This window comes from Colias philodice, chromosome 5, assembly GCF_061535455.1.
Source record: "Colias philodice isolate Cphi_HAF_F1 chromosome 5, ilColPhil1 Martin Lab GWU primary, whole genome shotgun sequence".
Lineage (NCBI taxonomy): Eukaryota > Metazoa > Arthropoda > Insecta > Lepidoptera > Pieridae > Colias > Colias philodice.
This window is the reverse complement of record NC_143090.1, coordinates 718,823-733,824: the sequence shown is the minus strand read 5'-3', so window position 1 is coordinate 733,824 and position 15,002 is coordinate 718,823. Positions and strand designations below refer to the sequence as shown.

General features: G+C 33.4%; 1 protein-coding gene across 1 annotated transcript in view; it reads right to left on the bottom strand.

The window, feature by feature from the left end:
* Window positions 1-15,002, bottom strand: part of LOC149488204 (protogenin A-like) — a 93,116-nt gene that overhangs the window by 29,816 nt on the left and 48,298 nt on the right. Inside the window, exons 2-3 of the mRNA XM_089695366.1 lie at window positions 3,846-4,014; window positions 2,538-2,659 (exon numbers count right to left, since the gene is read on the bottom strand). Coding sequence (XP_089551492.1) covers window positions 2,538-2,659; window positions 3,846-4,014 — 291 coding nt within the window. The remainder of the gene's footprint in view (window positions 1-2,537; window positions 2,660-3,845; window positions 4,015-15,002) is intronic.

Genomic DNA, 15,002 nt, shown 5'->3' with positions numbered 1-15,002 from the left:
ACTAATTATTATTATCTTAGATGTGATTCAAGAGGAAGGTTTTAGTATATAATTTATTATGTTTTAGACAAAGCGGGCGAAGCCGCGGGCGGAAAGCTAGTAATAAAAAAACAATACAACTTCAACGAATTCTACGCCCAATCGAGCATCCAACCCAACAATAAATGGGCTTCCCCACAACAGAAAGATCAGCACTTCATCAATAAACAAAGACATTTCCATTGTAAATCACAAGTCCATTACAAGAACCACCCGAACATTACGCATCTCAATTTAACTTGTATCACAATTTTAAGCCCATTTGTGCCAAGTCTAAATAGACGAGGGTACTTCCAAGGGACGGATGTACCTAACTTTAATAGTTTTGGGAAAGGGATTGTAATTACTTTATTTGATAACATTCTTTGGAAAGTCCATTTTAATGATAAAGGTGTTATTAACATAGGGATAAAAAATATACTGTATTATAAGAAACTAGCGGTCCGCCCCGGCTTCGCCCGTGGTACATATTTCGCAATAAAAGGTAGCCTATGTTCTTTCTCAGGGTCTAAAGATTATCTGTGCCAAATTTCATCAAAATCGGTCCAGTAGTTTATGCGTGAAAACCATACATACATACAAACCTTTCCTCTTTATAATATTAGTATATAAGATTACACGTGATAAGAAATTACACGTGAGGCTGGGTTAAAAATTAGTTTGAATGTAATTAGAATGTTCTGCGATTCTACACAGCTACCTAATTTGATGTAGGTAGTTGATAACAAGCGCAGCAAGTCAACGACTATTGGCAAAGTGAGGGTAGTTGAGTCGAACGTCGTATAAACAACGTCCGAGCCCCTAGGCACGATTCGTACGAATGCGCCACGAGTCAAAGGAAGCGGCATTTTATAGGATTCGACAGCTAAGCATTTTCAGACATTAAATAATGACAACTACATTGCCAACTATTCATGCACAAAAATATTAAATCAAAAGTTATGTCTAACAGAATGTATTCATAATCTTATGTGTGTAGCAAACTGCATAAACATTTTGGAAGCTTTGCGTGACTAAGTAAACTTTTTTTGAGTAAACTTTTTTATAATAATAGCAGGAATTAATTGAATGCCATGACTAGACAAACATTGGTCTATAAAATTGACTCTTAAACATATTATAACACTATTTTTATACTTTTATCTTCATAGATGCGCTTAATTTCTATGTTATATAACTATTTTAAAGTCGGTAATAAAGTTGAATGAATAATCAATTTTAATTGCACTATTTTATTAATGTAGCTATTTTCAAACGTTTGATATCAATTTAGTTTCTATTTATAAAATGTTCGATTTAAAACTTGTTTACGATGCTAGACAATTTTTTCCTTGAAAATATATTAAAACTGGAAAAAGAGGTTATAGGAAAAATCCAATTACTTTAATCGCAAAACTATTTTAGTAGTGCGATATTTGTATTTGTTGTTGTGTTTTTAAGTATATTCATTTAGTTTTCCTTAAATAAATTTATTTATATGAACAATTGTAACAACTTATTACGAATTAAAAAGAATTTCACGTTTTTTTTCTATTTTGTGATCATAAGAAAAAAATTTGATTTTCCAAACTTTTAAAACACGTAAAAACACTACAATTTAGTTTCGAGAACATCTCACTTCTGTATTTTACTATTCCACAGCCTAACAAATTATTTACAATACCTATAACTGCGCTCCGCGGTTTCACGCGCGTGGGCTATCCAACACCGAAAGAATTTTTTAAATCGGGCCAGTAGTTCCTGAGATTAGCGCGATCAAACAAACAAAAAAACTCTTCAGCTGTATATTATTAGTATACATAGGTAATATACCTTACCCTATACCTGCACCAGTGCATTTAAACTCTACTTCCGACTAAAAAAACGATTCTCAACCAATCAATACTACGTATACCTTTGACAGTTCAAAAAGCTGTCATAAAGAAAGCAAATATTATCCTCCATCACGCTATATTATGAAGAGGTTATACTTTACGTCAAACCGAGGAGTAATAGCCCTCCCGGGATGAGGGATCAACCTTATTAATAACGAGTGGAAACTAACCACGATCTTTCTATATAGCATAGTAGAATTATATGATGATGGGATGACAAATAGCATTGAAATAATAGAAAAGAATAATCTAAAACTGTTATAGCCAAAAATAAAAATAAACGCAATTTGAAAGTTGCAACTTTAGCTTGAAATCAATGAGTGTAATTGCATAGTACATTTTCTTTAAATAAGTGCAATATTGTACAATAAGCTCCCTAAATCTTCTTTACATGTTTTGACTGATGTATCAACGAATAGACCAAACTACTTGACCGATCGGGCTGATATTTGGCTTGCAGATAGCCACTATGATGTAGGCATTCGCTAAGAAATTTCTTTGATATAATAATAAATTCTACCCCCAAGAAGATAAAGTAGGTACCTATAAGTTTGAACCATGAGAATTTATTTCGACCACGCTAGGGAATCTACGGGGAACAGCTTGTATAGTATAAATACTTACATGAAAACTTAAGATTAACTGGATATCCGAGCACCTCACCGTCGTGGTGCCGCATCTTGCACTGGTAGACGCCATCACCACCCCCGTTCTTGCGCACTTCCAACTTATTGTTTTCGTACACCCTGCAAATGAATAATAATATATGTTTTAGAATAATATATGTTAGAGTTCTCTTCATAATTGTATGTTCGAAAACCTTATCGAAAACCTATCGCGTCGCATATGAGGTATCACTACATAGTATAATGTTCGAAAACCTTATCGAAAACCTATCGCGTCGCATATGAGGTATCATCACTACATAGTATAAAACAAAGTCGCATTCCCTCATCCCTGTACCTATGTCCTTATGTCCCTATGTCCCTTTGTACGCTTAAATCTTTGAAACTACGCAACGGATTTTGATGCGGTTTTTTTTAATAGATAGAGTGATTCAAGAGGAAGGTTTATATGTATAATAACATCCATTAAATAGTGGAGAAGTACTGTTATTTTTGAGGTTTCTAATGTGATGTCGTAAAAAATTACATTTTTACCGCTTACATTGCAAACGCAGGCTGAACCCTACGAGTTTTATCAAAATAATGTACTAAGTATTATACACATTGAAAAGGTCTACAGAAAAGTCCGCGATGGCATATGTCTATCTCTTATGGATAACCCACAATAACTTCTTTTTGTCATTTACTTTTTACGACAAATAATGGCTAATTTTCGAAGCGATTTTAACCAATACAGCATTAATCCTTAACCAATTAAATACCTTGAGTACATTGTTCATTTAATATAGATCTATATGGCCCTTTACACCGTATGATTTAAGGGAATATTTTCGAAGATATTACAGATTTAAAAATTGCGGGACGTAGCGTTTGCGGCGGTACCGGCCGGCCGCCCGGCTATATATTTTATACCCGTGCGAAGCCGAAGCGGGCCGCTATGTTTTTATATACAACGTTCACAGTTTTTCTGTAGTGTATTTAGTATCAGCAATGCACCCGTGCGAAGCCGGGGCGGGTCGCTAGTACATATATAAAGTAGCATTTTAAAAGTTAATACAACGAAATTTTTTTCATGTATTGGATATAATATAAGTCATTCAACAGAACTGTAATCACTTGCTCCTTAAGATGATTGAAGACCTATATATGTCAGCATTACATAGGTCTTCAATCCTCACGCTAAGATCAAGAGGAGCGAAGCAAAGCTGGTAAAACCATGATGCATAGCTTGTATAATATAATCTATCTCTTAAGTGTTACAGAGATACAAATATAATATTTCTTTCTTTCAAATATCTCAACATACCGTTTATACGAGAACTCCCCATCCCCTCTCCGCCAAGAGGCCGCCGGCAAGAACGCCCGCTCATCGTCGAGCGGCGGCGGCGGGCGGCGGGCCTGCACGCGCTCCCAGCCCGCCACCTCACAGCTCAGCACAGCGCTGCGGCCGCTCGGCGACCATGTTACCGGCACATCTGTAAAATAATACAAGAACATGTAAAAGGAACAACACGTAGAATATTAGAAGGTGGTACTGCGACATCTACAAAACAAGACGTGAAATATTAGACCTGTAGTAATCAGTTTATACCACGTGCGAATGAAGAGACCCGTAGCAATCAGTCGTACCAACTTTTATATTATACTGACCATGTTACCAGAACAACTGTACTAAAATTAATATAAACGAGGAAGTTTGTGAGGCTCTAGCACGTTCTGCAACAGAGATATTCCACATTTATATTTTACAAACCATCTCCAAATTTATACCAAGATGTCTACAGCTTGTCTTGATCTCCAGCTATAAATTATCCACTATACTACAAGAAATAAACATAAAGAAATAAAGATAACCTATACAAATACTAAGTAAACGATGCTATTTTCTTTTCCTGAAATTGAGGATCAGAAATAACTACTTACCAAAATGTATCCAGCCATAAATTTACGTTATGATGTCCAAATAAACATACAGACCTTTTCCGAAGTTACTATAATAACATTAACTGGTAAAGAAACTTTTTATTTCAGTAAAACCGTCAAGAAATAAAAAATGGCTTGGTTATTTATATGAAGTAAGGTCGAGGTACCTATACGTATAAGTGGGATGAATCGATAATAAAGTGAAAAATCTTGTGAAAATATGAAACATACGGTTTTCAACAGATTTAAGCACGGTTAAGCTGTAGAAGCCCGCCTGGGCTCACAGCAATATTTAAAAAAATCTATAGAGTTAAAATATTAATGAGGTTCAATTTCCAAATTATTTTACCCAAAAGATAGCAAATAAAGAAGAAATAGAAAAATATTGTCTATCGACGACAGTTGATTGATGCTTTTCTTTTAGTTTTTTTTTTTTTTTCAAATAATGAACTATTCCATATTTTTTTGCTTTCTTTTTCTCAATTATGAATTACATACCACCTGGATGATATTATTATACGTCGCAAAGACGTTCTTTGGTATTTCAAAGAGCGGATATCGTTAAATAAAGAGAAGATTCAATAAATTACGTGTTCGCGAAAGATAATTCATTTCAAAGACAAATTGTGACAATTTGACGTATTGTTCTCGTTTCCGATTTCATCATTTCTGATACAACGTTTTTACTGGATTCAATAATTTTGGGCAGGGATGTACTTGAGCGTGTCGGTGTAGAGGCCCCAAGTATTTGTTATTATAATGTTATGTGATTCTTAGTCTCTTAAAAATAATAAGTCTAATCATTTGCTTTTTCACTTAAAATAATTCTTATACTCTAGGTACTCAAAGTTTAAAAAAGCTTCAAAAAGTTTTAGTTTGTAAAATGTTAAAACTTAATATCTACATATTATAATGTTTTTTTTAATGAGCGATTACAATTTACAACTAAGTCGTCATTCACATCATTAACATGGCTAATAATGTTTTGTTTAATATATGGTACGACATTAAACTTATTATTTTAAAAATTTTGACAACTACTTTAAGTATTTTTGTTTTCATATTTTCACTGCTAGATAAATAATAATTTTTGACATGATTGAAAGTAACTGGGGCCCCAAAATACGCGCGTATCTATACTTACACTGTATCGGTTGTATTTACGACAGATAATTACGTGAAATGGGGCGTAAATACTAGAATATCGGAGGTAACAACCAACCTTCCTGTCTTGTTGTTAGCCCAGTCAAGTGGAACCTCCCATCAATTTTTATTAAGTTAAACAGAATCTACTTTGTGATCGCTTCTTTGTAACGAAGTTAGGAAAATCCATTATATTGTACTTTAAATATTGTGGCTTTTTATATACTTTTATACGTGTTTATGTTGAACAACTTGGTAATTTCTATAGGTACCTTCAAATTAATTAATTTGAGGTGATTTTTTATTTGTTCTTTAGTTTTTTCTTTATTTTAAATTTTAAGTAAATAAAACAACTGAATATCAACTGTATAAAAAGTGTGATAAAAACAAGAGCGAAAAATGCCTTTTAAAACGGGTAGAAGTCAATAAAGAGTTCGGAACATAGATCATCATTTTTTAAGTCAGTTAAATAGTGATTCACAGACTTTTAGTAGGTGTAAGGGCACACATATAAATGGGTCATTGGGCCAATTAAATTACAACATAACTCAAGGCTGATGTTATTAACACCAACCTAAATATATTCCATAATTACCGGATGTTATTACATTAAATATATTTAATGAAGCGAGTTCTTTTTATTGTGCCATCTCAGATATGAGTCGTAATTGTAAGTTTTAATTTGACATAACTTGATGTTACTGATAAATCTTGACATAATATTTTATTAGGCAGATGAAAATAGCCCTAAACAATTTAGGATCCAAAATACATTTATCTTTATCTATTTATGTAAATAAAAATAAGATAAATTCGCTTCAATTTTTTATGATTTTAATCTGTATGGTTTACTATTAATAGTACCCTGCCAATAAACGTAGATATTTCAATTTTCAACCTTCCTTATTTGTCAGTTTTTACATTTCGAAAAGTTGTTAACTTTTATTAATCTAGTAATGGTCCTCTTGCATTCCAGTCTTCTTTTATGGTAGAATTGAATTCCATAAAATTTTATCAAAAATAACTTTTTTACAACAGTTTTATACTTGTTAACAATTTCAACTTTAAAAGCATTTATGTATGAAAGCTTAACGTAATAACGTTATCTATAAATCTAAATCTATGCAAAGCCATAAATAACAAATGTTTTAGAAAACAGAACGAAACAAGCCCGGGGTCTGTTTCTATCTCGGAAAAACACGTAAAAAGCCCAAAAGATATTTTCTTACACGTGGAAGGTACGAGGAAAATGTGTGTAATACTGTATTTTCTGATAAATTAGTAAATGGGTAATATCGGGTCAACGAATTTAATTTTCCTTTCTCAGTCAATGTTTTAAACGAGCTACACGTGGAGATGAATAACTATATCGTAGTAAGCCTTACGGGGCTTATCTTTAGAGGATCGAGCAAAAGCTATAAAACAAAAAAAAAACTACTAGTAAAACAAGTGAATTTGAATGTTAAGGTTAAAAAGTTACGAGTTAAATTAAAATTATTATAAACATAAATTTGCTCGAAACAAAGTTATTCCGCGCCATTTTGCTAGTTTGGAGCAGGACATACCGCTTACACAATTCGCGCGCAGGTCAAGGCTGAATCGCCTCTCCTTGTCGCACCCACGTGGCCGTGCGCATGGTGACATCTCTGTCCGACTTAGGGCTCGAACCCTACTATGTGTGAGTAATAGTTTTTACGGGGATTATTACATTTCAATTAGGTAGCGGCAAAAACTGCTGAGGCTATAACAATTTTAAATTAGGTGTATAGAGAAATTGGTCTCCTTATTTGGTCCGGCAGACCTTTTGCGGGATGACGTCAGCGTGGAGTGTGTGCGAGTGCGTGTGTGTGTGTGTGCGTACTGTATATATAAATGTACTCTTACATTTGTGGAATGCGGAATATGTACGCATGTTGTATTATTTTAAGTACCTAATAACGTGATGTTATATATTTTGTACAAATATGAAATGTTCGTTTGTTTTTATAACTGTTATAGATTGTAAAAGAAACCAGTCGTATTGGTTGTAAATTGATTTAATAGCATTTACAATGATTATAACTACAAAAACTACAGAAATTATCATATAAATGTTTAGTTTATAATTCATAAGACACCGATCATTATTAAAAAAATGATACAATGTCTCCAGGGTTAAAGATCTCTATTGTTTATTTATAGATATAAAACAATAATATTATTAAAAACAATATCTTATTTGTACAGAACGATAAAAATACATAACATTTTGGGATAACCTTTCAAGTTATGTAATTGATTAAAAAGAATTTATCAAAGAAAATAATTCTTATCAAAGTTTAAGTGATTTTAAGGTTAATAAATACGTTATTTGTAGGTAATTAATGTTTGATTTAATGTAGTAAAAAGTAACATTATTGCATATTTATATTATAAAAATAACCTATGTATTAACATTGTACCTATGCCTTGGTTTCGAGATACCGTTATAGAATAGCACATACTGAAATTAATATAAATTTCTACCCACATAAGTGTTTTTTCAAAATAAATAAAATTTATTCGGAAATTAAAACAAAATATAATTTGGAAAATCCAAAAGTGCACGCCTCATAATTTTTTTTTAATAAATATTTATTAATTATTATTTTTGTTTATTTAATAACAATTAAACCACATCGAATCAGACCCTGAAAAATGAAAGGGTTCTATTCCTGAGCATACTCAAGCGTAAGAGAAAAAAAAAGACTCGATTAGTAAAGTATTTCGGTCGCTATCGTGTTAACCCGTGACACGTTCTACGCACAATATTTGTGTCGTAACGCAAATTGTACTGTAGCGTACTGCGCACAAACTCTGTGCCTAACGCGGCCCGTGACATTGAAGGCCATCTGTAGTGAATTACAAGTGAATGTTTCCAGTATAAAAAATATTTCTCTATGCCTTAAACATTTATAATTCGAATCGACACGACTCCGAGACAGGCAATAGAGACCAAAACCACAAAATAAAAAAAAAAGTGAATCATTGATTGAGTTGCGTCATCGGCCATAGTTTGTGACATTTGTCTTGTTCAACGAATATTTGGATTGTGAATTATGCCGAGAGGAATAATTAGATGAGTGATAATTGAGACGTATATTACTGGAAATTTTACGTAGAATACGTTTATGATATTGGTTTTAGGGATATTTGAAGAATACTCAGTGAAAAAGTGTCTCAACTTTTCAGTGCGGAAGACGCAAAATGGCGCTTTTTTTCTTGTTTGTGAATAATGGAGATTTGTTATTATTCATAGTGAAATACGTTGTGTTAAATGTGTGAAAATATAAGTGAATGTATTTGGCAATCGTGTAGTGATATGAAAACGTGAATATGATCATTTGATGACTCAGCATTATCATGTAAGTGTTAGTATGTAAGCAATTAAAATTAAAACAAAAGAAAATCATTTTTTTATAATTTTATAGAAAAAATATATCGTCATGATTACATTTTTATGCTATAACTAGTTTCTTCCTCTTTCCAAAAATATATAATACATGGCATATAATTATAGAACAATAGGGTAAATAAAATTTTCAAACTCGGTAGTCATAAAAAAGCTAGATTTCGTGAACTCCCTTGACACTATCGGGATCGGTGCCGGCTGTGCGCCAGACGCGTGATAGGTTAACAAGAAAAAGGATCCGCACATACAGACACACGGACGTCCAAGACAGAACTTTTTTAAACTGTTTTTTAACTAGTTTAAATAACAAAAATGACATCAAAAATATCATGAACGTTAAAAATAGTGTTTTTTCTTAATATGTGTGTGTTTGTATTATCTTACAAGTGCAATGTATGATACATAAAGACATTTTAAGTTTGAAAAATCAGATGTTTTGCGCGAAGTGACAGTAGTACCCACCTCAACGCTTCGCTTATGAGGCGTGCAATAATCAACTTTTAATTCAAAAATGTTGTGTGGTTTTATGAAATAATCAACTTTTAATTCAAAAATGTTGTGTGGTTTTATGAAACCACGGTAAAAGTGAAACTTAGGCAAAAAATTATCGTATTTGTACGATAATTATTATCGTACGGTTCGACCGTCACGCGACATGCGCTACACAGACCAAAAAGTTTGAGACGATGTAATAAAAGTTTCACTTTAAAACATTCCAAAAAGTACACGTTCGCAAACAAACTAAGTATCCATGACCTCTATATATTTAGCAAAACATGTTTTTCTATGATTGCAGTACACGTTCCCTTATCAATATTATGAGAATTATAAACATCCGATTTCCGCTAGGGCCAGGCAGTCAGTTCGCAACTATTACGGAATTTATTTAAAAACAAAATATTTGCTGGAAAAAAAAAATATTTTTTTTCAGTTTTTTTTTTTTTTTTTCAAAAAAAAAGGAGATTCTCAATTCGATTGTGTTGTCATTCTTGTAATACATTTTACCTATTTAACAATACTATTTTTATTGAAATAACACATACAGGATAGGTTTCATCCCGGAAATCCCACGGGAACTATGCGGGTTTTCCTTTGAAAACGCGAGCGAAGCCGCGGGTGGAAATCTAGTAAATAATAAATCATAGAGTTGCGTGATTTTTGCTAAGAGTCAGACGGTCGACTAAAAAAACAAATAATTGTGGCTTGTTGATTTTAACCCAACCCTACTTATATAATGAAATATTATTTCAGATTCTTTAATAATTAATATAAATCATACGAATATTCGTATGTGTGTTGCTCTTCTTAAAATTTGTCCAAAATCAACTGAATCGATGTCTTAATTAATATAACGTCGAAAATAGTTTTAACTCGTTTATTATTTAACTTAAAAGCTACTACTAAGTCGTTTGACTTCAAATTTCTTCTATCGTTAAAAAGACTCCTACAATGTAAGTAATTAATGTAATAACATATTTGCCAATCGGCACTGTAAGACTATGTAATACGAGTAAACCCGCGGTTAGGCGCTAGTGTCAAGTAATTATATTTCTCTCACGGATATTCGCGCTTACAGTTTCAATATCACTATCGCATTTGACATTGCGCAATTACAGATATCGCCTTTCATCGCTTTTAATATACCTTACACCTATAATATACGTACGTATTAGAGCTTATAACTGTTGTATAATATGTAACTGTAACTAGTAACTCGCCCTGGCTTTTTCTGGGTCGAATTGATAGTAAAATACTAACATTTTATGTTACACAATAATAATGCAGTTTTAGGCAGTTGAAAAAAGTTTTCATAGTAATCTAGAAGCTTCTCTTTTACACAAACAAACACACAGAAATTCCTTTTCCTCATAACATCATTACAGATACAGAAAAACAACTCGTCCCCACAAGGCCAACGAACATTCAGCGTAAACCATCCGCATTTGACCCCAACCGAACTGGGCACCACCAAAGCTCCTACCCAGCATCGAATCCGGCGTTCTTAACGGGAGTATCTATACACTGCTATATACTGCACATTCTTCCAAGTGTCCACTTATTGATGTAGGTCAGCAGCCATCTCGCTCGTTGCCGTGGGAACGGATGTCCCGTCCCGCTCGCACCCGCTGAATGCTTCAGCCTGTGCCGTTAACTGCATTCTAGATGGAATTCCTATGCATTTATATATTGCAGTCTTACGCCACGGATGGAATTGTAAGGGAAAGATAGATCTGGGCCATTGGCATTCTAATGCTAACTGTTACGGAGCATTGTGGAAAATAAAACCTATAGCTGACTAACACGATCTTATGTATTTGACCGTTTTAGATTTTTTTTTGTTAATTTTTAGAAATGTCGTGTGAAAATACCAATGCAATGAGACACCAACTTGCAAAAACGCCTATTAAATTATTTTTTGTTAATTATGGGTATCTTTTGCATAAAAAACTAAGTAATCAATATTGTCATTGTTTAAAAGAATCCATTTGGATATAATAACGAACTCTTCATTCTGATTAGCCAAAAAATATGAAAAATATAGCTTGGTCTCCCAAACACACACATATCGATACATTTTAGGGACCTAACTCCCTTGGCTACTTAATATTCTTATCTCGAAGCGAGATACAGTCCTTGTATAACAATCACAGCCTCTAATCACTAGAAAATATAATTCCTAAAAAAAATACCTTAAAGAAACACTCCAAATAAGCCTAAAAGGATTTAAATCGGAGCACTCTTGAAGAATAATTAAATAAATTTCCTTTTTATGCCAGCATCTAGAGATAATGAAATGCTTTGATAAAAAATAATTAGAGGGGAAATTGTTCCCAGAATATTGATACTTACTTAAAATTAAATATTCTTTCGTGCCTAATAATTTTATTTGAAATCCTTATTATACTGGGAAATCAAAATGAATGTTAATGTGATTGTTAAATTCTTCTGAGATGAATTCCAAAAGAATTTCGATTATAAGTAACTTGTCTATATAATATTGTAAAGCTGAAGAGTTTGTTTGTTTGTTTGAACGCGCTAATCTCAGGTCCGATTTGAAAAATTATTTCGGTGTTAGATAGCTCATTTATCGAGGAAGGCTAGGCTATATCATCACGCTAAGACAAATAGGAGCGAAGCCACACGGGTGAAACCGCGGAGCGCAGCTAGTTACTTATATATTAAGACATTTTGTTATTACTTGTTACTATAGTGACCCTCGAACAAAACTAATAAATTATTTCTTCAGATCACATCAATTTGTCAAAGTTCGAGTGATACAAGCCGATCTGTATTTTCTCATCAAATAAGCAGATGTAATGACAATTTTACCAAAACTAAGTTCACGATAACATCTGAGTCAATCCAGAAAATTACTGATTCCATCTGAATGAAATTTGGCACAGGGATAGCCAAAATACTTATGTAACTCGGCATTCTTAATATACATTTGTCTTCTTTGTTGTGTAACAATGACGAGCGAAAGATAACATTTTTCAACTAATGACATAATGTTTGTTAGGAAAATACTTGAAATATGTCGGAATCGATATTTCACAAACTATAACGCATAATATATACAGAACTTAACTATCTCCTTTTGTTATTTATTAAAACTGTCAACTTAGATGTTTTGCTGAAATAATCATTATGTTTGCAGGCTACGTATTTTTTATTTGAATTGAATTCGCGACTTTGTCTATCCATCAAGATGTTCTATAACTCTTGACAGCAAACATGAAACATTGTAATCTAGGCACTTAAAACAGAAGAAATACAATAAATTCGACTTCGAAGTTTCATGTGTAGCCAAAGCTTTTAGCATTACTACGCGAAAGACGATCCTGTTTAAACGTTTTTCTTTTCTACTACTAATTTTTCTGTCAAATAGCCATATCTACAACTCTTTCGACTCCCTTAGGAAGCGCATCGCGGGTCAGCATTTAAACGGTGACGTCACCACTGACGTCACAAGCTAATTGCTCGTTATTAGTCGCGAATTAGCGGAGGTGAACGACCGGTATCGATGTGGTATGAATATCATTGCTTTGTTTAGGCTGTAATGAGTAAATGTAATGATAGTGTAGGAGACGTGTGCGTGTAATTTCTATTTTTTGTTCTGTCTGTGAGGTGTTACCAAATAAATACATATATAATAATTGTGCTAGAAAGGAATAAATCACTGCAAAGGTAACAGATGTAGAATAATGAGGAAATAAAATATATATTGTGCGTTTTCATGAGTCCTTGAACCCGTTGAGAATTGAACCATTTCTAAATTCATTGGTAGAACACATGTTCTACAATACATTCTACGTTCCATTTATTTAACGATTTACTACGTACTGCAAACAAAGAAATTTCCAACACAATCAAACATAGGAAGTTTTTTTATTTAAGTATTTTAGTACCTTATCAGGCTTAACCAGATAATATCTCAAAGACTCAATCTATTTCAACCTGCCTGCGTCGTCTCTTCACTAACTTCCTAATCATCATTCCGTCCATTTAAATAAGCATCATTGTCTGTAAGCCTTGTCCTAAACCACATCTCGACCTTTCCACTGCATTTAGGCCCTTCTGGCCCTTAGCATTACGCAACCGGGATCGGATATACCAGGGCAATGACGTCAAGCCCTTGATATATTCATGGATCGCCGTGGCGTCCCGCAGCCCTGAATACTAAGTAGTAGGTGGTAGGATATTGGGGAAGTGAATTATATCCCTGCATATTTACGTGCTGCGGTATGACGAGCATTTTTTGTATGGCATATTAAAAAGTTTAGTGACGCATTTCCCTATAACACACGTATAGGTATAGTAGGTACCTAACTACTACGTGATTTGGTATACGAATCTTATTTACGATCTTTTAGTGTGGATAGTGAAGAGAATATTGGAAAAACTATAAAAAAAGTGATTTCCTAATAGAGTGCGGTATAGGGCAGATGCCTTAAACATCTGTTTGATCGATTTTCTTTACGGACAAGTAGATGATTAGTTAATTCTGTGTCCTGCTTTTTTGACTGCCTCCTTGGGAAAACTAAGTACCTAACCTGTTCATATGTACCTACCACTTTTCTAGTAGGTACTTCCGGAATGTTTCTGATTCAGAGTTATTGGCTAGTTTGGGTAGGTTATGACAATATCGGCAACATTATGTGTATATTTATAATTCCTAGAACTGCTCCATTGTCTAAATTAGACTTACCCTGACCAGCGCGAGCGTCTACACGTCTATATTGATGAAGCATTAATATGATAAATCTACATATTGTATACTATAGTTATAATATAATTATTAATTATACTCTAGAATACCCACAAGTATATGACCCACTATTATTAAACCTAAAACAAAGAACAATTACCAAATTTGCATATAAATGAAATAACTAGAGGTACCTACACAAGTAGGTACATAAAGCAAATACTACCTACTACCAACGTAACCCCTTCTCCAAACTACCGTAAAACATACCAAATCACAGCAGGGGAGCATCGCGAATGTCGCCAGCTTTTTACTTAGACATCCATCCCGTGGATTGCGTAACGGAAGTCGCGGACGAACTGTTTGTCTGCGCCCGCGCATGTATTATACGGCGTGATCGGCCTCGCTCAAGGATGCGTGGATGTAAGGGATAGGCGGTAGCGGGAGCGATTGGCGGGTTGAAAGTTTAGTAAGTTGAGTATTTTATTTTTAATAGAATGTTTTGTTAGTTGTAACGCACGTTGTTATTAGTGATCGCTGTTTTATATAATGCTATTTTATTATCATGAATAAAACAACGACTGTTCTATAATCATTGGAGCATTTTCTATAATGAAACAAAAAAAAAGTAACAAACATTAAACGACGTCAATCATCATGTCAATTGTAATTAATTACCTATTACAAAAACATTTTATTTTATTCTTACATTAACATGGTAATACCATGGTAATACCAACATGGTAATACCAATATTG